This window comes from Gouania willdenowi, chromosome 12, assembly GCF_900634775.1.
Source record: "Gouania willdenowi chromosome 12, fGouWil2.1, whole genome shotgun sequence".
In the NCBI taxonomy this organism is placed as follows: Eukaryota; Metazoa; Chordata; class Actinopteri; order Blenniiformes; family Gobiesocidae; genus Gouania; species Gouania willdenowi.
Genome location: NC_041055.1, coordinates 12,247,764 through 12,270,746, shown reverse-complemented (window position 1 = coordinate 12,270,746; position 22,983 = coordinate 12,247,764). Strand labels below are relative to the sequence as shown.

Here is a 22,983-nt window from a genome sequence, read left to right as displayed (position 1 = left end):
CACGCACTCCAAAGGAGCTCATTGGTGTTTATATTCTGCGCATTCACCGTTGCATTACCCACAGCCAAGTAGCGTGAGCGTGTACCGTCTCCTCACCCACAGAGAGAGAGAGAGAGAGAGAGATGCACTCTGTGGGACGTCACGAAGCGCTCTACTGTTCCATCCAAAAAAAGGTCACTTATACGCATATGCAACCATTATGGTCGCATATGCGGGAGGATATTTTCTTTCCCGTCACAAACTTAGCACTTTTCTTTGTGTTGTAAAACTTACACAGACCACAACAAAGGACTGGATGATTTTATTTCACGTTTTGTGTGCCACTTGACACTAGGGATGTAACGATTAATGCAATTAATTAAGGCAGTTAGAAATCGATTCATAAGTATCACGGTTGATATTGATTTTCTGAAAATTGAATCGCAGTACTTTTTTAAACAGCAGAGGGCACTATATATTTATCCTTCTCTTGTCCAAATGCTGAGGCTACGGGTGAAATCTGCTACTACTTTCTTTCTGGCCGCCTTCTACTCTTAAACATGTTCATAAATGATTCCTTACCCCTTTAGCACCGAAAGAATATCTGTAATATTACGTGAATATCTGTAAAAGTCACGATTTTCTATTAGCTCTGTCTGCTAGCATAGCATCTCTTCTTCACTGCACAGAATATCTGCATGCCAACCGACCACTGGTTTACCAGCGCCCCCTGCTGGTCCAAACAAATATCTGACGTAAATACAGGGAAATTACTTTTTTTTTAAGTCCAATTTTTAAGGCACAAAATACATTTTCAGTTGCACTTTTAAAAAGAAAAAGAACTATTATGCAGTTTTGCATTGTTTACTATAGAACCAGAATTTAAATTAATAGGCTTGTTCTTCATTTGTATTATTGCTTTATTTATTTCAATCAAGATTTATTTTTAGTTAAATTGCATTGTTTTTAATAGTTTATCACGAGATTCTTTTGACAATAAAAAATAAAAGGAAAATAGTACAGTATTTTCTGTATAGGAATATTTTTCAATCATCATTTGTCTACAGTCCCATTTTGCAAAATAAATCGTGAGAGAATCGTATCGTGAACCCAGTATCGTGAATCGAATCGTATCGGGAGTTGAGTAAATCGTTACATCCCTACTTGACACTCATGTTACCTCATATGTGTTCAAAAAGAAAGCAAAAAGTGGATTTTTCATAGTGTGTCCAATTTAAGTTTTCATGAAACATTAGCAGAAAAATTCATAAAAGAATGAACATTACAAGTTCAGCTCTCCCATCCTCCCCAAAATGGGATAACAATGTTTTTAAAGCAGTAGGGAGTCCACTGACCAATAGGTCATGGCGCAATTACATTACATAAATTTCCCAAATTGTTGAGAAATTCTGCCCTTAGAGGAAATTGGAACATAATTTAAATACAAAATGTTTTTTACAGTAATTCCAAAAAAGTCAATTGTTTATAAATTACCCAAACACTAGTTTGACTATAATAATGAGATTGAATTTTAATTTTAATTTTTTTTAATTTCTAGAATTAAGCAAAGGAGGAATCTCAGGTTTATACAAGTTGCTGCTTCATTGCTGCCCAAACTCAAAGAAAGATTTACAAAGGGAACTTGATTTAGCGGCCAAATTATCTCCTGTAGAATGGGGAAACAAAATGTATTTCATATGTTTTAGCTCTGCCCTGCAATCAATGCATTGTGGAGAGAAGTCTGCAAATTAATCTCAGTGATCATTAATGTAAACATTGCTCAATGTGACATATTGCTACTGTATTTAACAGATGTGAGGGCACATGTCGTCATCGCTATTATTGATTTGACCTAATGAGTTTTGATTGACAGTGTTAATCTTGTCAATGTAAGAAATTTTGCTTTTGTTTTTTTTCCTTGGCTTTGTAACCGGCTCTAACCATGTACTGGAAAACTGGAACCTTGTGATAATAAATTGAATATTTAAAGCATGCACTGCTGTCCCTCTTTGTGATTTTGCAATTATGTTAAATGTTCTTTGTTTACATTTGTAAATGTCTGTATTTTGTTATATATTAATACTGAAAGTATGAATAAAATAAATAAATGAAAATAAACTGGGGAAGATTTCAACTTGTCTTCACTTGCATTCCCAGTGCAGACTGTCCGCTCTCCTCAGAGCTTACATACTTGGGCACACCGCTGCGTAGTACCACTGTACTGCAGATGTACGCTTGAGTATGTTTGAGCCTTAAGAGGGACTTGCATTGTATTACCAGAAAGACTCAGAGCTAAAGCACTTTTTTGAGCTCATGAGGGACACTTGGAAATTATTGGAACTAAGCAACAAATCAGAACAAAGGTGTGGTGGCTTGGCATGGACAAAGCTGCAGAAAAATACTGTAAAGTGTGCCATGGATGTCAATCAAAAAACTGGAAACCAAGTCATGATTCCATCAGCAACTGGAGCTCGTGATCATTGGAAAATGGCACATGTAAAGAAATATGAAACAAATGAGACCAAAGAAGAAACATTAACTGAAAAGGTGGAAAGTGGATACAAATGCTAACACTTGCACTCCAACACCATAAGAGGGCACTCAGGGTCAGGAGAAACAAATAAATCAGACCGCAGAGAGCTACAAAGACACCAGAGAGGTTTCATGATTTTGTGTTGAAGTAAACAATGCCATAAAATATGGTAGTACGGGTTCTAAAGAAAAATGTTAAATGTTCATGGTTTTAAGACATTTTGCTTGTGTGTTTTGAGGCTGTTAAAAGAGAAACGTTTAAGTTGGTAAAAAGTGAGACCAGAAAATGATGAAAATAATAAAGATACATTTCTGTGAAGGTAAGCTTTGTTTCCAAGGAAAAGAGGGATTTTATGTATTGGTTCTGAGGATGTATAAGGAAGTGATGTCTGTATGGAGCCGAAAAGAGTGGCATGTTAAGATTGGCATGTTCAATTCTGCACCTGTTAAAAAAAAGAAGTAACCAAGACGGCACTTCATGTGATGATTTAATTCAGAGTGCTCTACATATTTAAGCAGTAAGGTTAGCACACAACAGTAGGTACTTTAGATAAGTAGATATGTTATTCATCTCAGATGGGGTTGGATTTTTTTTCTCCCCTTAATAAATAAAATCATCATTTAGAAAATGCATTTTACATTGACTTCGATTGGCTTTGTGAGATAATAAAATTGGTTTGATGATTCGAAACATTGTGCAGTGTACATAGTCAAATGGTAGCGCCTCAAGCTCTTTACAACATATCATCTGCCACTTTGCTACTCCTGTGAGTACAAGGTGCAGGGGATGCTAGAGCGTATCCCAGCAGACATAGATGTAATGCAGTGTAAACCCTCCTGGATAATAGACCAGTCTATCACAGGGACATGTTGGGGCCATCAGCAGGACTTAAACCCACAATCCCTGCACTGACAAGGCAGCAATGCTCACCAATGCACCACATGCCTTGTTATGGCCACATGACCAATTCAATTTTGATCAGGACTTTTAGTGATTTCACCTATCAAGCGAAAATCTGAAGAAATACTTACTTCCTTATCAAAGCAAAATCGCTTTTTTGGCATTAAGTGGAAACATGTAGGCCTTATCCCTGTCTATCAGCTCCCATGTTATCATAAATAAGATAGCATCAGTGCTTGTCAACTAGATGTAAGTTTACATGCCATACCATAAGCGCACATTGCAGTTTACATAACCTTTATCAATCAATTCATGAATAGAAACATCACATAATCCATGTACACGAGCTCACTTTTTTAAACAAACTACAGCATATAAATATGTCTCTCGAAGTAGCTTGTGATTTTTAGTGATGGGACGTGCTAGTACTCTGTCAAATGGAGTAACACCATCAACGGTTTAAAACTAGAATGCCCGTTTACATCACGTATTACGGTAAAGTTGTCAGAAACCGACGGGAGCTTTATGGTGCGTTCAGTTACACCTCAAATCACACCAACAGTACTGTACAGGTGTATTGTACCAAGATGCTTCGTGGTGCGTCTAAGTACACATCAGCTGTAAGCATAAATCACACCATCAGTATTGTACAAGCGTATTGCACCAAACAAAATGCATTGAAAATCCCAACGCACCACGAAGCATTTTTGGTGCAAGACACCTGTACAGTACTGTTGGTGGGATTTGAGGTGTACTTGAACGCACCATGAAGCTCCCGTCGGCTTCTGACGAATTTACAGTAATACGCGATGTAAACGGGCATTCTAGTTTTAAACTGCTGATGGCGTTACTCCAGTCTCTGACTGATAGGCTAATTCCAAGCAAACACGTTTTATCTTTTTTAGTTTTGAGCGTCATTAAATGTATAGGAAGAAGGCTTATTAAACATGGAGCATGATCCAACTCACTGTGAGGAGTCTGGAGATCATCGGTTATGATTTCTTCGTGGACTCCAGCAGCCAAAGCTCTGGGTTGGTAAATCAGTGTCTGCCGCCATAGAACTGCTGCCTTTCCTTCACCCTCGGAATGCACGGTGACCTGAACGAGTGCACAGCGGGTGAGTGTGTTTCAGTCAGGGCTCGTGCACGCGCTTGCTGTCAGTATTTCCATAGACAGTATTTTTAGTGTGAACCTTATGAGCGCGTGCCATTAATGCGGTGCTGCATCCTTTTCTATTGGTCAGCGTCCGCACACACGTACATTTATCCAACTAATAAGGAAAATTGCCTTTTGCTGACGTCATAGTTTAATACACCATGTATCTGCTCAATATAATAATACATTATAATACTATCATATATTTTGTATAATATTAGATTAATTAAATAAATTAAAAAAAAAACATTTTAGAAACACTGCGATGGACTGGTGCCCTGTCTATACCCTCCCCCTAACGCCCAATGAGAGCTGGATAAGCACAAGCAGACCTCCGCGACCCTGAAATAAAGGAGCAAGCGGGTCAGAAAACGGATGGATGAATTTTAGAAGCATGGAGCGTAACAATAATAGCAGGTGGCAATGTTACATGATGAAATGTATGCATCATTACACCGATTTAGTCCAGGAGAGAAAATACGAAAAGTATTGTTCCAGTTCTAGGATCAATATTTATTTATGTTTATGTATGTTCACAAAATGATCTGAAAATGTAAAATTCTTCTCTTTATTTGAAGATGCACATAACAATTCAACCAGCCACCACAGCCATCCCAGCATCAGTCACTATCCCTACTGGATTTTCTGCAAAGGGTTCTTGTGAAACCTTTAGTGCAACAAAAATGTCCTATATGCAAGTATCTAATGAACAAAATAAATTTAAAAAGGCACATAGAGAGGAAGCACACTGGCAAATCACCATGTAATATTTTTATACATTTGTGTACCTGCACTTTTAAATGCTAAATTAATAGCCCCCCTTAATGTCGCTACTGGTGTATGTACTTGTCTAACATGACTTGCTTTGCTGTAAAATGGTATATTTTGTTTTAAAAAATTAAACAAAATATATATCTTTATAAAGGCCATCATATATGCCCTGTCTGTGCAGGAAAATCTGTCCCTGCAAGAGGCTGAGTAGATATACCTCAGTGGTCCAGCTTACCATCGAAGGTAAGGCTAAATGATGTAATTTTAATGTACACTAATGTTTTGGTTATTTTAACACCTTTAATATAGGATTACCAGTGTTATTGAATGTACCCTTTTCACATGTTACCAGTATTTCTGTCAACCATGCAGTGATAATGTTTCTTAATATTAGAATGAAGTGGAGGAATTTTATGATGGGATAGAGAAAGAGCTGAAGAAAGAAGCGACACTGTTCAGTCGGTAGGTGGTGCTCACTTTAAAAGTGGGTATATTGGCATGAAATGTTAACAATAAATATTTTACTCGGTAAAAAAATGAAATATGTACAGTCTATCAGATATTGTATGTCAGTACTATACCTACTACATCCATCTTCTTTTTTTATTGCTAATGTCTGTCTCTATGTGTCTCTCTCAGGAGGTGTTTTTACAGCAGGAGTCACATACAAAGTTACTTTTGTGTGTGTTCAGCTTCTTTTTTTTAAATTATTGTAAAAAAATAAATAAATATATAACTGCCTCCAGAGTTGTCCTTTTGTATTGCCTCTTTCCTGTATTTAAAACTGTCATGTTTGAAATAAACAATGTTGTAATATGTTACAGTAAGATATTCCTTTTTTGAAGTAACTCAGTAGTGTAACTCATTACAAAAGTGAAAAGTGGCAATTAAAGTAACTCAAGTTACATGCATATTTAATTTAAGTGCATATTTGCTTTGTTTTCTCACTGTTTGCAAAAACAGAGGATCATTATAGTTAAATATAACTTATGGGGAACAAAAAAAGAGCTTTCTGCTCCTGAAACAGCAGAAGTATTTGAAACAAAACTTAGACTGATGTTATTCGAACACTATCAGTGTGATATAATTTGTTTTTTGGACCAAAAACAACTCAAAGTTGTGTAACCCAGTCACATTTTAAAAACAGTAATATTGTAATACAAATATATTACATTTTTATACCAGTAACTAGTAATATAAATATATTACAAGTTTAGAGTAACTTACACAATATGTCTAAATGCCAGTCTCAGCAACTAAGGTAGATTAGATTATCCTTTATTTTATCCCACAGTGGGGAAATTCACACGTTACAGCAGCCAAAAACAAAAGAGCAAGCAAACAAGAAAGCTGAATACAAATACAGAAAGGAAAAATTAAGGCAAAAATAAAATATACAATAAGAATATTATAAATAATAGATATTGGACAAGATAACAGTACAGAAAAAAAAAAATTGTATATTTAAATATATATATATATATATATATATATATATATATATATATATATATATATATATATATAGGCTGTTATTATTATTATTTACAGATGAGGGAAAAAAACAAAACACTTCAGGCTATGCTAATGTTATAAGTATGATATTAAAATATTAAAAGTACTATTTGGGTGAATTAAACCTTTAAAATCTTAGGTAGAATATAAGTAGTACTTTGTGTAAAATTCTCTGGTCCTGAGAATGAAGACTCCAGCTCTGTGGACAAATTAATGGGTTAGAAATGAAAGTGACATACCCTTTGAATAAGCCTTAAATTAGTGAACTCATCCTTTAGTAACTCTGTAAGTTGATCATTTAAATTGTAAGTTAAAGTGGCATTGTCTATAAAAATGAGGATACAGCCCTATCAGCACTGCCTACGGCTCTGTATTTTTGTTCAATTTTTATTTGGTATATTTGGCAGGGACTTTGTACATCAATGAAACATGTAGCCTACCATTGTTAGCTAAAAAGCTAATTACCTCCATCAAGCAGATAATAGTATCAAATGTGTTTATTTGTTTGTCAAATATACGTATATTTTAAGTGAACTCATCCTTTAGTAACTCCGTAGCAATAAACCGTAAATACAAGTGGCTGTGTCTATGATAAGTGCTGTAAACGTGCAACCGTAGAAGTATCTGCGGTCTCCTGCTCTGCAGACACATATTGGTTGTTTTGGACCCAAATACATAGGGATATGAAGGAGGTGGGCTGGCAAGAGCACATTCAAACATATGTAGTCAATTTAATAGAAAACAAAACAAAGTACGAAAACCAAAATAATAACTTACAGACTATTTGACATGAAGATGTATACAAACCGGGTAAGGCAAAACTTTCTAATGCTAATGCACCAACCAGCAAACAAACTATTTACTCTGGCATATATTACTGACAGACAACATAGGGTGTGATGACACAAGCAAGGAATCGAAAGTTACAACTGTAATTAAGGTTCTATGAATCTCGGATGATCGCCAGAGGCGGTGCTTTAACCACTGGATGATCATCCTTCGCATGCGCAGGTTGAGAAATTAATAACAACAAAGTCCTGTGTGACCCCTCCGGTGTATTATGGAAGTCTTTATCAAGACCTGACACTGGAGGCTCAGTCCCTAGATCCCTTCTTGCAAGCACGAGGATTCTGAGGGACCAAATTCTCTGGCGGTCATCCAGGATTCATAGAACCATAGGTACAGTCGTAACTTTCGTTCTATTTCGTCCTTCCTGACCACCAGAGGCAGTGCTTTAAGCACTGGATGACGAATATTAGCAAAGTCGCAGGGAATCCAACCAGCAAAACCCCATACCTTATTGTGATGTAGATGGGTGCTTCCAGCGGTTGTGGTGAAACCACGTTCACCCTGTAGAACCTTGCAAAGGTGTTCTAGGATTTCCATGACGCCGCTGCACAGTTAACTTCCAAGGACACTCCATTCATAGCTGCCCACAAAGTTGAGAGGCCACTCGTAAAATGACACCTCACACCTAGTGGCGGTGGCAGCACCTGTAAAGCATATGGTTTAGTAATGACTCCGACAATCCAGTGTGCAAGGCGTTGGTTAGACAGAGCCTGGCTTTTGCGTGAGCCCGCAAAGCATACAAACAGGCTGTCTGATCTCCTGACGGCCACTGTAGATCTTACATATGCCTCAAGCGTCCGTACCAGACACAGATGCTCAGAAAAAGTCCCTGCATCAAAACGGGCCAGCTGCCCTGCTGCTGAGGACTCTGAAGACATATTAGGCCAAAGAGACACAACAGATCTGTCCAAGTGCCAATGGTAACAGGACTCCTCGACAGACAAAGCGTGAAGCTCGCTCACCCGCTTAGCTGATGCCATGGCCAGAATAAATGCTGTCTTCATGGAGAGCCACTTGAGGTCATTCTGTGTAAGGGGGTCAAATGGAGGTAACCTTAGTGCCTCAAGTACGATGGATAAGTCCCAAGCGGGGACCACCCGCCGGATTGGCGAACATAAATGGCAAGCCCCTCTCAGGAACAAAGACATTTTGCAGTTGCAGCCAATAGTCACCCCATCTAGCTTTGCATGCCTGCAGGAGATGGCAGCAACATATACCTTTAGGGTAGATGGGGAACATCCCTGGCTAAATAAGCTCTGTAGGAAGGCAAGTATGTTTGAAATGGAGCAATGAACTGGATCCTGCCTCTTCTCTCGACACCATGTGTCAAACAGCGTCCACTTGTAGGAATATAACAGCGGGTAGACTGAGCCAACGCATTGTTTATCTTGCATCCTATCTCCCCATCATATCCTGAAAAGATTAGACCAGATCCCGGAGGGGCCACACCCAAAGTTTCAGACGCTCTGGGTTGGAATGCAGGAGCCGACCCCCAATTGAGACAGGAGATATACAGGAGGGGAGCCGTCTTGCCCTTGTGTGTGCAGGGGGGAACAGGGCTGCTGCAATACATCTCGTGAACACACAAGGGGACAGAGAAAGGCCGAATTGCAGGACTTTGAACTGGAAATGTTTCCCCCAAAAAGCAAAGCGAAGAAACATCCAATGTGGAGGTGCAATTGGGACATAAAAATAGGCATCATTTAGGTCTATTGACGTAAACAATCTCCTGGAAAAACCGCCTGGAGAACCAGTTTGACACCGAACATCTTGAATGGTAAATGGACTTGATTTTAATGGGATGACCTTTAACACAGAGTGAACACAGTCTCAAGCATCATAATTTCTGATAGCAGCAAGGGTCAGGTCGAGCAAAGAAGGCCACTAGTGATCAGTAATTAGACCAGTACTCACCAGGTGAGAGAGGTGCAGAGGGGTCAGGTCGAGCAGAGATGCTACTAGTGACCCTGTGATTAAACAATTGCCTCTCAATAGGTTAGTGCTAGCAGCATGGTCTGGTTGGACAGAGACATCACCACCCACTCAGTAAAGGTATCCAAGCCAATTGGAGCAGCAGAGTCAGGTCGAGGAGAGACACCACGAGTGACCCCATTTTAAAGAGTCCAGCAGTTACCACCTGAACGCTAGCAGCTGGGTCAGGTCGAGCAGAGACGCCTCTAGTGACCATGTCAAACCAGTTACACTACTCCAATCAGGTATTAAGTCACCAGTGGCCTAGCAATTTAGGAAGAAGCTGAACACAGCTTTATCAATTAATTTTAGCACCTTAGATCAACATAAATCGACCGAGCGCTAAGCTAGGGTGAAGATGAAACAGAAAATTGTTTGTGCAGCCCTTCGGAGGGCGAACACTCGCAGCACCGACTGCAAGCAGTGACAGGGCTATACTTGCAACAAGCATGATAGCAAAACCAATCAGTTTTATAAACAAGGTTTGCTTACCCAACCACACATTCAACTTGAGTGCAAGAAGGTGAAAAGGGACTGAGCCATCAGTGTCAGGTATTAATATAGACTTCCGTAATACACAGAAGGGGTCACACGTGACTTTGCTGTTATTAATTTCTCGACATACGCAAGGATGATTAAACCACAGCCTCTGGCGGTCAGGAGGGATGAAATAGAACCTCGAACCACTGACAGAAACAGATGAAAACCTAAACTAGACATGAAATAACTCTGACTTAAAAGTATAAGTAAGAAAAAATAATGCAGAGCACTCAGAAGGAGCAAACCTCATGTCAAGCACCACATAAACTCTTTGCCAGACATTTGCAGTTATCTGGATCAGTCTTGCATTTTAATTTCACAATATCTTGTATCGCGATATTGTCCTACCCTTGGGAATAATGTGGACGTGCATTTCAAAACAATACATAATATTAATGTAGCTGGGTGAACTTGGGGCTATGTAGAATTTATGATGATGAAGTTGTGCGCATTAAAGTGTAAGTACACTCCCAGGTTTTTGCTGATCGGTCACTAGGGGGAAATGCAAAAACGCCTCAATTATGGGCATTGTTCCTAGAGTAGTTAAAACACGCCCAGTCACTGCAGGGTTAGGGTTAGGGTTTACTGTAGTTACTCTTTAAAGAGCAACTAAACCCCAAACTCACTTTTTTTCTGCTGAATACATATGTATTTGGGTATTAAGTAGTGCTGTTGATCAATTTTAGTCCAGCTTTTAACATTTTAGTAGAAGTATTTTAATTTTGTGTATTTTGTTGTAAAATGTCAGAAATGGTTGAAAGCCAGCTATTACAATTGAATTTAGCAAATGGCTGAGACAGATTATATGGCGTGTTTTGGACCATCGTGCATCACTATTTGTCACTGTTAGCTCTGCCCCTCCCATAATAGATGGGAGGAAGAAGAAGGGATTCCTCCTATCACACCTATCAGCACTATAAAGTACAGATTCTTGTCTAATCAGAGGGTTTATCAAGCTATGTGTATGTACAGACACATAGTGTGTGTACCTCCATCTGTCTCTGCGTGTGCGCGAATGTGCATGTACTTTTTGTTGCTGTGTGCGTGTCTTTCTGGTTTATGTGTGTGTGAGGTGGTATTCCAGGGCTTTTTGCCCCTGAGTGCTATAGTGTCTGTGGGGTTGTGTGTGCATAGGTGAGATAAAGGTCGGATTGTGTGTGCCTGTAATTGTTGTAGTTGAGCACAGCTCAGCTGGCTTTGTGACTATATTAGCGACTCTACCAAGCCTTGATTATGGGTGTACTTCAGGAGTAATGCCAATAATCAAGGCATTTTAAAAAAATTTCCCCCTCGTGGCAGGTCAGCAGAAAGCAGGGGTTAAGGATGCTTAAAGCTGCAGTTTGTAGAATCCTTTCTCCGCTCCGTTTTGAAACCGAAACTTAGCCCTCCTTACCAGTATATTTTGTAAACACTCTTAGTGACTTTTTTCCCCATAGAGACTTGTGACAAACGTAGGGACTTTATCTTGTGTTACTGGAGAGTTTTCTGGAATTTTAGTGACTCTACCATGAATGCACGTATCACTCTTGCTACCCCAAGCAGCGGCTGCTGCCATCAGCTCGTCTCCGCCACACGCATACAGAAGTGGCTGTGATCCCAGCCGCTCAGAGCAGACTGACAACCATCAACTCCACATTCAGACTGTAAAATGATTCACCTTGGATAAGCTTCTCTTAGGTTTACATGCAATTTATCCCATCTGTTCTCACTCGTCCTCTGATACCAGTCAGTGAGGTGGACCCTGCACAGTCACGGAGGTCTGCGAAGACGCAAAACGGTCCATTCCTCCTGAACATTGTTTGTAGCTTTAAACTGTTGCTTCTCCACCTTGGTCTGCCTTTTTCTGCTTGATTTGCTGTGTAACTGTTGTGCCTAACGCTGCAATGGAGACTTCTGCTGAAACGTCCGCCATTGCATTTGGAACGTGAACATGCATGACTTCAGTTGGGCAGCCAATAAATAGTATTGCCCAAAACAGCCCATGGAGCACACGTTTGTAAAAAGATCTCTGATTGGTTGAATAAACTTCATTTACAGGACCAGGAGAGGGAGAAGAGATTCACTGTCCACTCAGAACACTTTCGATTACAATATGCTCAAAGATGATTATGGATTTTTACCAAATGATGCCAAAAAAATACATACTTCAGCATTAAGAACATTGCATTTAGGTCCACATTGGATCTCTATCCCCGTACGGTATTTGAGGCTGGTCTGCAATCAAAGTCAGAGGTGTAAACCACTGTGCTATCCCAAAGTAAAAAGTAAGGTGCCGTTTGTTGTGTTTTCCATGTGGGTGCTCCTAGCCTTTTAAAAACGACACTGTAAGTTGTTTACGTTTTTTAAAGGTGCAATCCGCAACTCTCAGATCCCTCTCTCCCCCTCCCTCCCCGCTGCTCTCTTACCCTGCCTCCAAACACTCCAAAGTCCCTCCCTCAGAGGAGCTAACAAGCTAATGTTAGTCCGACAGCAACATCACAGTAATATAACATGCTCTGTTAAAAGCATATTACTGCAGCGCTTCTCTCTCTCAATGTGCACAAACCTCAGCAGCAGAAACAACTCAGTGTCACTTAAAGCAGCCACACGGAGGCTGCTGTGCGCACATGAACACAAGCAACACAGAGTTCTAGTGTAACAATTACAATTCAAACATAATGTAAATCAAACAGCAGTAATTACCTTTCAAGCAGAAACGTCACCAATTCCATCTTCTACTTCTCCAGACCATACACTGTAAAGTAAAGACGGCGCTCTAGCTCCGAGAAAGGGGCGGGGCCTGTGAGTAACAGCTGTCAGACAGCCCATCAAACACAATCTTGGCTCTGATTGGTTCTTTTCGCTCGGTCGTGGTGCATTCTGGCAATCTGCCAAAGGCAGCAGGAGCAGCAGGGGGGACTCAATGAGCCTGTTTTTTTCCCACACAAACTACTAGTTTGATGTAAAGCTGTCCTTACATAGTGATAGCTTTAGCAAATATGACAAAAAGTCATTTTTATAAGAGTGCAGACTGCACCTTTAATGCACATCACACATGATCATACCCGGAACGATTCAGCATTGCATGTGTCACTGACGTCATCAACCTTCCAAATACCATAACACCACACCGTTCATGCTACATTAGCATTGTTTGCATGTAGTTTGCGATGTATGAAAAATCGGAGTTCACTTGAACGCATCACAGATGCTGCAAAACACTGGCAGAGACAAAGAAGAGATGAGAAACTGTAAAACACATGTTTGGTTAAGAGTTTTATGAAATATGTTTAATAAAAGATATCAATTCACGCAAAGGCATCACATGCTCAGGGTCCGCAAATATGTGGCTTGGGGAACAGATGCTTACCAGGGGCCGCATATTGAGTCCCCCCACTCCACAGAAACTAGATGTTCTTTGCAATTAGGTGTGGGGTAACAAATATGTCGGTATCAATATTGATTATTGACCAAATGAGTTGTAAACACATATCGGATTACGGCCAAAAAAAAATCCAATATCGTGCATCTCTAATATATATATATATACTACTGAATTTCTAATCTTAGCTATCACAAACTGTGCATTTAAATAGTCGCCTGAGTTTATCTTATATTTTATTTTATTTTTGGACCACAGATTTTGCAGTAGACGCTGCTGATGGCAAATGAATGATCTGATTCTGAAGCAGTTTTCATTTTTTATTTATTTTTTTTTCAATGTAGAAATAAACGCAGTTTGTGTCTGTCTATCATGTGGAACCACATGCTGGAATAAGTGCACGTTGCCAGATGTTTACTGCTGTGGTGCAGCTCCTGTCCCCGGTCGTTACGTCACCACCCGGGGTTTCCTACTGAAGTGAACCCAACGGCGTCATGGCGGAGGCCGGTTGTCGAAAGATCCCAATCTGACATGTTTGGGTTATTCAGCCACCCCCGAACGACTTGGAACTTAATTACCTAATTTTGCTACAACGGAAGGAGTTTTTTTATTCGAACGGATAGGAAAAAACGACATTCCATCAATCAACCAGGGCTGAATCGCCCGGGACTGCGCTCCCGACCCGGGAGAGAGGTAACTAGGTAGCGTTAGCTGTCAGCTGCGGCTAGCAGCGCTGTTCATTTAAAGGAGAAAGGGATGTGAGGTATTATAATGTTAGTCTGTACAGGTTTAAATTTGCTGCAGTTACGATGAGTCACAGCAGGCATTGTGGAGTATAGAGACTTATAGTTCAACAAAACGACGGCTATTAGTGCATGTCGACTGCAAAAGCCGCGAGAAGTAAGCGGCGGATGAAAACAAGATGGAAGTGAGTGGAGTCCGTTTGGCTTTGTGGCTATGTTAGCGACTCTATCAAGCCTTTAACACTCTCAGGGACCCTAGTTTTCTCAAAGTGCTGTGTGTAGGTAACTCGCAATCTGATCGCGCTGTTGAGTGGGGCTTGGTATTAGAAAGTAGACCTACGAGTTGTTCCTACTGGGCGCACTTTGCTCGTTTGTTAGCTTTCCCATTAGCCGCGTGCTCCAGACGCTTAGCTAACGCTGCTTCCTTCGGAAACCGCGGAGAACGTAGAAAAGTGCAGATATGTAAGAGCACTGCTTCGGTACTGTCGCACATGCACGCCGACTAATTTACACACGATGACACTGAATTGTCTATTGTCTGTTGATGTAGGTTCACGTGCAATATGTTTTTTTCTACCCACTACATCATTGTCAGAACACGGGCTAAGTGTCAATGGTTGTTCATCTCTCTCTCTCTGTAAATAGGCAATGTGTATTTTACAAGGAAGTCGGCATTTATGTTGTTGAGAAGTTAATAACTTTCGCCTGGTATGGTCTTAGAATTTGACCAAATGATCCTGCGGCTCTGAGAATAGTGTGTACCCCGCCAACAGGCAACACTGGCGTCATTGGCCGGTGTACGCAGTGCAGTTTGGGACGTGCTAGCCTTAGCGGTGTGAAAGACTGGAGTGAAGTAGCTCACCAGACGAAACAGCGTATTGTTAATATCAATCACAAGGCAAGTTCTGCTTGTTGTAAGGAAGTTGTACAAGAGTTTGATTGCATGCTGGTATTTTGTAGACCGCTAAGTAAGTGCAGTTTTGTTTGTTTGTGTAAGTAGTAGTCAGCCACACAGCGTCACACTATCAGCTCCAGCAGAGTAAAATCGAAACCCTTCATCATGGACAGTCAATCAGCTAAGCCCCTCATAATAACCTACACTCTGCTGCATGTATGGATCCTTAAATTGGACAGCTCCTCCAAAAGTTTCACACCCAAAAACCTGTATCTGCACCTGTTCTTCCACACTGCTGTCCCTGAACACTTTAACCCATGCTGCTTTACCTGGGCACTTTCAGCAAGACCTGTACATCTTTGATACATCAATCAACTTAACAGTACTATTTTTACCACACCCATTTATCTACACATCCAAGGTCAATCTACCCTGGAGTTAAACTTAGTTTTTGTTGTTGTGGGAGGGCATTTGGAGCAGCGGCTCTTTGGTTTTTTGGTCTCTTGTGCCCTCTGAGCTTTTTTGTCATGCATATCCCTTTGGTTTTGTAATGTGTTATGTCTCAGCAGGTTGTAATAAACCTCTCTTGTGCTTAGTGCCACAACAGAGAATACATTTTATAGTGCAGTTTTTTATTTTTTTTTAAATGTGCTTATGAATTGATTTGCCTTTTGTCTTATTCAATGAATGTTTCACCTATTTAGAATAATGCACTTTTACTATATGCTGGATTATGTGTACCCCTGGTTGGAAATAATTTTTTAATAGAATGCATGAAATGGTGTTGCAGTACTAGGCACAGTCTAAGGATTAATTCCGAGGTGAGGAAACTTCCTTGGACCTGTCTGTGTGAAATCAACATGTTCTCCCCATGGTTGACTATTGTCCAGGTAGTTTGTCTTTTTACCACAGTCCAAAAACATCATATGGTAGGTTATTTGGAGTTGCTTATATTGTCCAAAAAAGCAGATTAGTCTCAGTGCTTGAAAGTTTATTTCTGTTGGTCCTATGAATCAGAATCACGGGGGGTGTGTTCATGTGGATGGTGGCAGAGGGAAAGAAGCTGTTTTTGTGTCTGGAGGTTTTGGTCCTGATGGACCGAAACCGAAAGACTGTAGTTATGTCCAGGGTTTAGCCCATCTTACACCTGACTCCAGCAGACCCCTGTGACCCTGAATGCTGGAATAAGCAGCCAAGAAGATGGATAGGTGGATGGATGCAGTAATTTGTATTAATGCAAAATCAGACTGACAAAAACGAGAAAATTGTGTTTAAACTGGTGTCCCTTGTATTTTCGACTTATGTAATTTTCAAAGCATACAGAACTTGTTTCTGATGGTTGTTCTGAAGCACTTGCCACTGTATACTGTACACTATAATTTGTATTTGTCATATCTTTGGTATGTTAATAATAATGTTAATCCATATCTTCTTTCAAAAGTTGGTCTCCTGAAGCATAATACTCAGTATTCAGCATGGCTGGTCGTGGTGAGGATGAAAGTGTGAGCAACAGCAGTGGAGAATCAAGGTAAGATGATCATATTATCAATGTGAAAAAACTCAAGATTTTTTGTTGCTGGATTTGAACATTTTTACAAAAGCGGAAATATATAAATACCGAATCCGATACTTAGATCTGGTTACTTGCCAATCCCGAGTACCAATACCAATTCTTCTAATGTACAAACACACACACACACACACACACACACACACACAATACATTTTGTAAAATGCAATGAATTGGGAACCAGGTTTTATTTTCTTCTTTACTTGTTACAAATATTGATATCGTTTTTTTTTTTTTTAAATGTCTATAAAACTGACAAATAAAAGTCAAGTCTTTTGCACTGTTTCCAAATTTCAGACTGAAAACACAAACCTATTGTCCAGTCCTTCGAATTAAAGGAAATATTAAACTTTAGTCAGCTTTTTTGGAAAAGTGAGATACAGATTCTTTTTGATGGAAAAGATGATCTCTGCATGATCAGCTCTGTTTTTGCATTCAAACATAGTGGCCAATATTTAAAGCAGTGCAGCCTGCAGGGAGCACCCAGAGGCTGAGGTGTGGACAGAAAGTGTGTTATCCCTGAAGGAGAAGTGGGGTACCTTTTGAGCCCATCTCATTTAGCTGGATCTCCCTGATTATTCAGGGCCATGGCTCACCGAGATTAACCTGCCTGAGTGAAGAGGTGGTAGGGTCACCTGTTCGAATCCAACCTGGGCCATCTGTAGCTAGGTTTCCATTACCCTTGGAAATGCACAAAATCTAAATAGTTCAATAAAAGCTGGTAATGGAAACACCTGAATTTGGAGAGAAAAAAACACTAATAGACTTCAAAAGTTTTTACGTTTTCATGAGGAGGATTTTCAGATGTTTTGATATTGAAACATATTGCAAAATAGCTATGGAAACACCTTTTCCACAAATACACGTCACATGACGTGACGTACCTGGTCACATGACATGACGTACCTGATCACATGACCACTTCTCTCCGAGAAAACATGGCGTGCTACGTGTAGACAAAAGAGGAGACCGAGACATTTCTAAGCATTATACTTTAAAATGATTACTGCCACATTAGACAGCAAACAACCAAGGAATATGAAGTGTTCATCCTACAGCAAAGTCTCACGAGATACAATTTCACAGGAGTTAAATGGCTCCTGTCCAAAACAACCTTCAATGGAAACAAGTTAGAAGCGCAATTTTACTTTGTTTAGAATTTAGAATTGCTAATTCAGCCGCATGCATCGCCTGTGAGCTCCGTGCACCTGAGTTTTTGACACTGTGCTAGGGCTGAAATGATTCCTCGAATAATTAAAGTACCTTGATTACAAAAAAGGATCCAGAAATCCCCCCCCCAACCAAATTCACAAATGTTGATACATTAATGAATCCTATGTTTACAATTGTGAACATCACTGCAGCTGGACTTTATATTTGTACTGTCACAAGCATTGAAACTATAAGAATGAGTTAAGTTGAATAGTTCCCTACTCTGTGATGTATGGTAAGTTACCCTATTACAAATTTATGGTTGAAAATCTTACCTTAATTTAAGTTTTATTTTAAAAAAGTGGATGTCTTCTCTCACAGTGCAAGGATTAATGTATGTGTATATTTAGGTTGGAAAAGATTTCAAATTAATTGTGGGTGTTAGTGTTTAAGCAGAAAAATTCCTGAAACAAGCAGGGCTGCTGCCCTTCGGAACCAAGTTTGGAACCCTCCTTGATATACGTAGCTTTGCATAAATATCAACAAATGTGAAATTTACATGTATTTTTGCTCAAGCTAATAAAGTTTTTATAATGACGAACATACTGATTAATAACTCCTGAACTTGTTTTCTATATGACAGTAATTCAGATGAAGAATCAGGTTCCGGATCCGGCTCTGCGTCTGGGTCAGGTTCTGGCTCTAGTTCCAGCTCTTCTAGCAGCAGCAGCCATTCAGGGAGCAGTGACTCAGGAAGTGGCTCAGATTCTGGCAGCCAGTCAGATTCTGACGATGAAAAATCTAAGGAAAAGATGGAACCACCAAATAAGTCAAACATCGACGGAGCAGAGGTAATGGGTGATAAATTGAGTCTTTTTCTGTTAATGTAACATTTACCAAATTAATATAAAATCCCATGAAAACTACCTTCACCTCTGAAGTATATTTTCATCCCCAAATTGGCAAATCATTGTTTTTTACCAATATTATTAGATGTAGATTGTAGTTGGTGACATGTGAATTGAACGTTCTCCCTTTGGACTAACATTTTTATCATAAAATATGTTATGCAGTTCTGGAAATCAAACCCAAGTATCCTAGCAGTGCAAAGGTCTGCTATGCACAGGAAACAGCAACTGCAACAGAGACAAAGCTCCTCAAACAGTGGGTCTGAGGTCAGTCCTAAACTTGGCAAATTCTCATGGGAAACTAAATGAAGACACAAATGTACATGTAAATTGTATTTAGGGTTATGCTGAATATTTCTTACATTTCTGTTTTCAAACACCATTGTAGGACTCTTCAAGTAGTGATGAATCAAATTCATCAACTCGGTCCAACAGGAGAAAAAAATCAGGGTCCTCGGGTTCTGGATCTGGGAGTGGATCAGGGTCTGGGAGTGGTTCAGGATCAGGCTCATCTGCGGAGGACAACAGTGATGGGTCAGTGTCAGACTATGATCCCAGTCACAAAATGCAAAGCAGAAAGCCCCCAACCAAGTAAGTGTGCTCCCAATAAAAACATTCTCTCTACTCTCTCACTGGTGCTTGTCTCAGCTGTTAAGGATTTCCAATAACATTTATATTTCAATGCATTAATGTACTAGATTTGTTTAATAACATACATAAAAATGTTAGTCACTTTTGTCTTGTTTCTCAGAATGAATTTTCGTAATGGAAAGAAAAGCAGCTCCCAGAAAAAGAAAGGACAGAAATGTTCATCTTCAGACGACGATGATGACTACAAAACGGCAGCATCTGCTGGGCCGCGGCGACAAGCCACAGTGAACATTAGCTACAAGGAGGATGAGGAGCTCAAAACTGACTCTGATGACCTTTTGGAAGTCCTTGGTGAAGATGTCCCACAGCCTGAAGAAGATGAGTTTGAAACACTTGAAAGAGTGATGGACAGCAGAATTGGAAGGAAGAAAGGTAAATAAATTGTCATTGAGATTAATGGTCTCATCCATTCTTTGCAAAATGGCCAGCTTCCTCTAAAAAATTAATTATCTGTTGTATAACATTCTTTTCCAACAGCAACAGGAAGTGCAACCACTGTATATGCTATCGAAGCAGATGGGGACCCCAATGCTAACTTCATTCCCACCAAGGAGGCTGGTGATGTGCAGTATTTGATTAAGTGGAAGAACTGGGCCCACATCCATAATACCTGGGAGACTGAGGAAACGCTTAAGTTACAAAATGTCAAGGGCATGAAGAAACTAGAAAATTTCAAAAAAAAGGACCAGGAGAAAAAGAAATGGTGAGAGCTTCCTGCCTAAACAGAGATAGCCTCAATTACTTGATTAATCATGCTTGATTGTGTTTTGGCCATAAAACCTGGGTAGCAAATTACACCCATTTGAACTAAAACACTGAAAGAAGGCAATACATACTGTAAATTGACTGAAAGCACCATATTTTCCATCATATAAAGTGCATTGCACAATAACCGCAGTCCCGCTTGATATGCTGCTTCAAAATGGCTTTGTACAATAATGATTGGCACCTTCTTAACCCAATAGAGTGCCTTTTTTAATTAGGGGGTAATTTATTGGCTGAAGGTACCCTTCAAACGACTTAGCCATTATGTACATTTCAAGCAGGTAGGCAGAATGCTACTCCAGTTTTTTATTCATTGTATTCTGATATTTTTTAACTGAGTTGCCATCTACATATGAACTAACGTCATCACTGCTACAGGTTTAAATATGTGTCAATTTACAGCTTGATATGGTCATTTATACTTTAACCAGGCTGCTGCTCAGCTCTCTGTTCATCAGCTCTACTTAAGAGTTTGGTTGGGCGATCACTCAACAAATATAAGATGATTTGGAAATGTTGTCATTAAGTATTACAATCACGCTATGATATCTTATATTTAAAACCTTAGTGTATTTTTTATCTACCCCTCCTCGCTGTAAATGTATACAAGCATTTTGAGCTTTTTTTTCTCAAGGCAAACATCTTATTTTAGCCAAGAATGAAAACAAATATTTATCGCAGATGTATTTATTGAACTTCAGTAAATTAGTAAAATATTGTAATCCCATCATGTTTTCTACCATATATTAATTGACTAATTATGGACTATTTTCAGCAGGCCTAAAAACCATTGAAGTGTCAGAAATCATGAAACTCATTTCAGCTCCTCTGGACTTAATTCGGACTCAGTCTGTGTTCTGTGTCTAGATCAGACACAGTGTGTACTACTACAAACCTGTCTTTTTGAAGCCCACTTGTATGACTTCCGTAGTCACTCGCTCCCACACAATTTTTTACCTACTCAGACACCTGGGCATACAAGGCATGTCACATCTGTCCTGTGTTAGTTAACCTATGAGTTCCTTAGTGCACCCACTCTTTTCACAACCTCGGAAGCTTGTTTTTGAACGTTCAGTTGAAGGGCATGTCCAGTTGCTAGATGGTATTGCTAACTTCCTGAATAATCCACACATAAACCCCTGCACCTTATTAGCCACTAAGTCATACTGCTGCCATCATATTTTCCTGCACCATCCATGAAAGTGTGCTTACAATTTCAATCAAGTTACTTGACAGTAAAAAGCCCAACTCCTATGCTGCTTGACTGAGACCATAGTTGAGACTAAGCCATCCCAAAACTTTGTCCTTAATATTCATCATGCCCCCACCTTTTGTGAGTGCATTAGACAGATGTCTGTGCTGTTGTTACCTTCTGCCAGTTGATAACTCCAAACGTCCAACCTCTCTGACACCGACTGGATGCTGCACTTTAGCACAGGTAATAGAGTGCGTGCACACTTTGCAGCCTACTGAGAAAACTACAAAAGTAAGACTGATATTTTATGCCTCCACTTCCCCTAAGTGACCTGCCACTGGAGGGGAAAAATGGCTTGATTATAGGAGTTGCTCCTGGAGCAGTTAAGACGCCCAGTCACAGCATCCCACAGCGTGCGTAGTGCTGCTGAACTTCTACAAACACACACACGCAATCACGACGTAATGCTCACACACGACTCTACAGATACTATAGCATGCTCGGGCAAACAGCCCCTGCTCTCCAGCCATGACCCAAAAAACCAACTGAAACACACAGCAACAAGTCACATAGTTCGCGCCACTCATAGACAGATGGGGGTACACACACTATAGGAGGGGCAACAGTGCTAGTCCTAGGACGTCACAGTCTTGTTTTCAGCCAATAGCACGATTAACCATGAATGCTTAAAAAAAGGAGAGAAAGAAAATGCCGATTAATGCAAGTTAAAATGAATATTGTTGTTAATCAGAGCGTTAACGCTATACAAATGCAGTACCTTTGACAGCTGCAGCTATAATATAATTAAACATTTTAAAAAGTATTTGAATTGCATTGTGAACAAGTCATTTTGTTTTCTACTTTTGCAGGTTAAAGGCAGCTTCACCGGAGGATATAGAATATTTCAATTGTCAGCAAGAATTAATGGATGACCTGCACTCTCAGTACCAGCTTGTTGAGCGAATCATAGGTAATTTTTGTGGTGTTGTCTTCTCTCACCATGTCTAATATAATTACTCTGCTTAGCTAAAATAAGGCATCCACTGTATTTGAGCAGGGCATTCAAATCAGAAGTCTGCCGCTGGTTATCCGGACTACCTGTGTAAATGGCAGGGATTACCATACTCTGAATGTAGCTGGGAAGATGGTGCACTGATTGCCAAAAAGTTTCAGCGATGCATTGATGCCTACATGAGCAGACACCAGTCCAAGACCATTCCATTCAGAGACTGCAAGGTAAGTTCTGCCAAGTTGGATTTTAGTTGTACTGTAGTTATGTGTTAAGGTAAAATGCTGTTTTAATTTTGGATGTTTTGATCAGAATATATCGTGCCAATTTTTACTTAATTTAGGTTACCTGGAAAGTTGACCCAATACACGATATTTTATAGTTATCGTAAATTGAACTGGTTTGTGACAAACGTTATACATGGTTTAAGGTCGGCACCCTTTAGAGATGTGACAGGCAGTTAATCAGAGTGTTGTTCGACACAACCAGCTGAATAAGTAATCTTGGAACTAAACATGCAG

General features: G+C 39.8%; 2 protein-coding genes across 9 annotated transcripts in view; one reads left to right on the top strand and one right to left on the bottom strand.

The window, feature by feature from the left end:
- Nucleotides 1–4,612, bottom strand: part of syk (spleen tyrosine kinase) — a 44,086-nt gene extending 39,474 nt beyond the window's left edge. For all 7 annotated transcript variants that reach the window (XM_028463703.1, XM_028463705.1, XM_028463704.1 and 4 more), the window contains exon 1: nt 4,381–4,612. The gene's annotated coding sequence lies outside the window, so the exon portion shown is untranslated. The remainder of the gene's footprint in view (nt 1–4,380) is intronic.
- A 9,437-nt stretch (nt 4,613–14,049) lies between these two features.
- Nucleotides 14,050–22,983, top strand: part of chd1 (chromodomain helicase DNA binding protein 1) — a 33,460-nt gene continuing 24,526 nt past the window's right edge. The window contains exons 1-9 of one of the 2 annotated variants that reach the window (XM_028463678.1): nt 14,050–14,267; nt 16,654–16,740; nt 18,578–18,785; nt 19,008–19,109; nt 19,231–19,433; nt 19,594–19,865; nt 19,971–20,196; nt 22,323–22,423; nt 22,511–22,689. In XM_028463678.1, the coding sequence (XP_028319479.1) occupies nt 16,688–16,740; nt 18,578–18,785; nt 19,008–19,109; nt 19,231–19,433; nt 19,594–19,865; nt 19,971–20,196; nt 22,323–22,423; nt 22,511–22,689 (1,344 nt within the window). In that variant the 5' untranslated portion in view covers nt 14,050–14,267; nt 16,654–16,687. Of the gene's footprint in view, nt 14,268–14,311; nt 14,503–16,653; nt 16,741–18,577; nt 18,786–19,007; nt 19,110–19,230; nt 19,434–19,593; nt 19,866–19,970; nt 20,197–22,322; nt 22,424–22,510; nt 22,690–22,983 lie in introns of those variants that run through there. The other variant, XM_028463679.1, reaches the window with a different exon arrangement.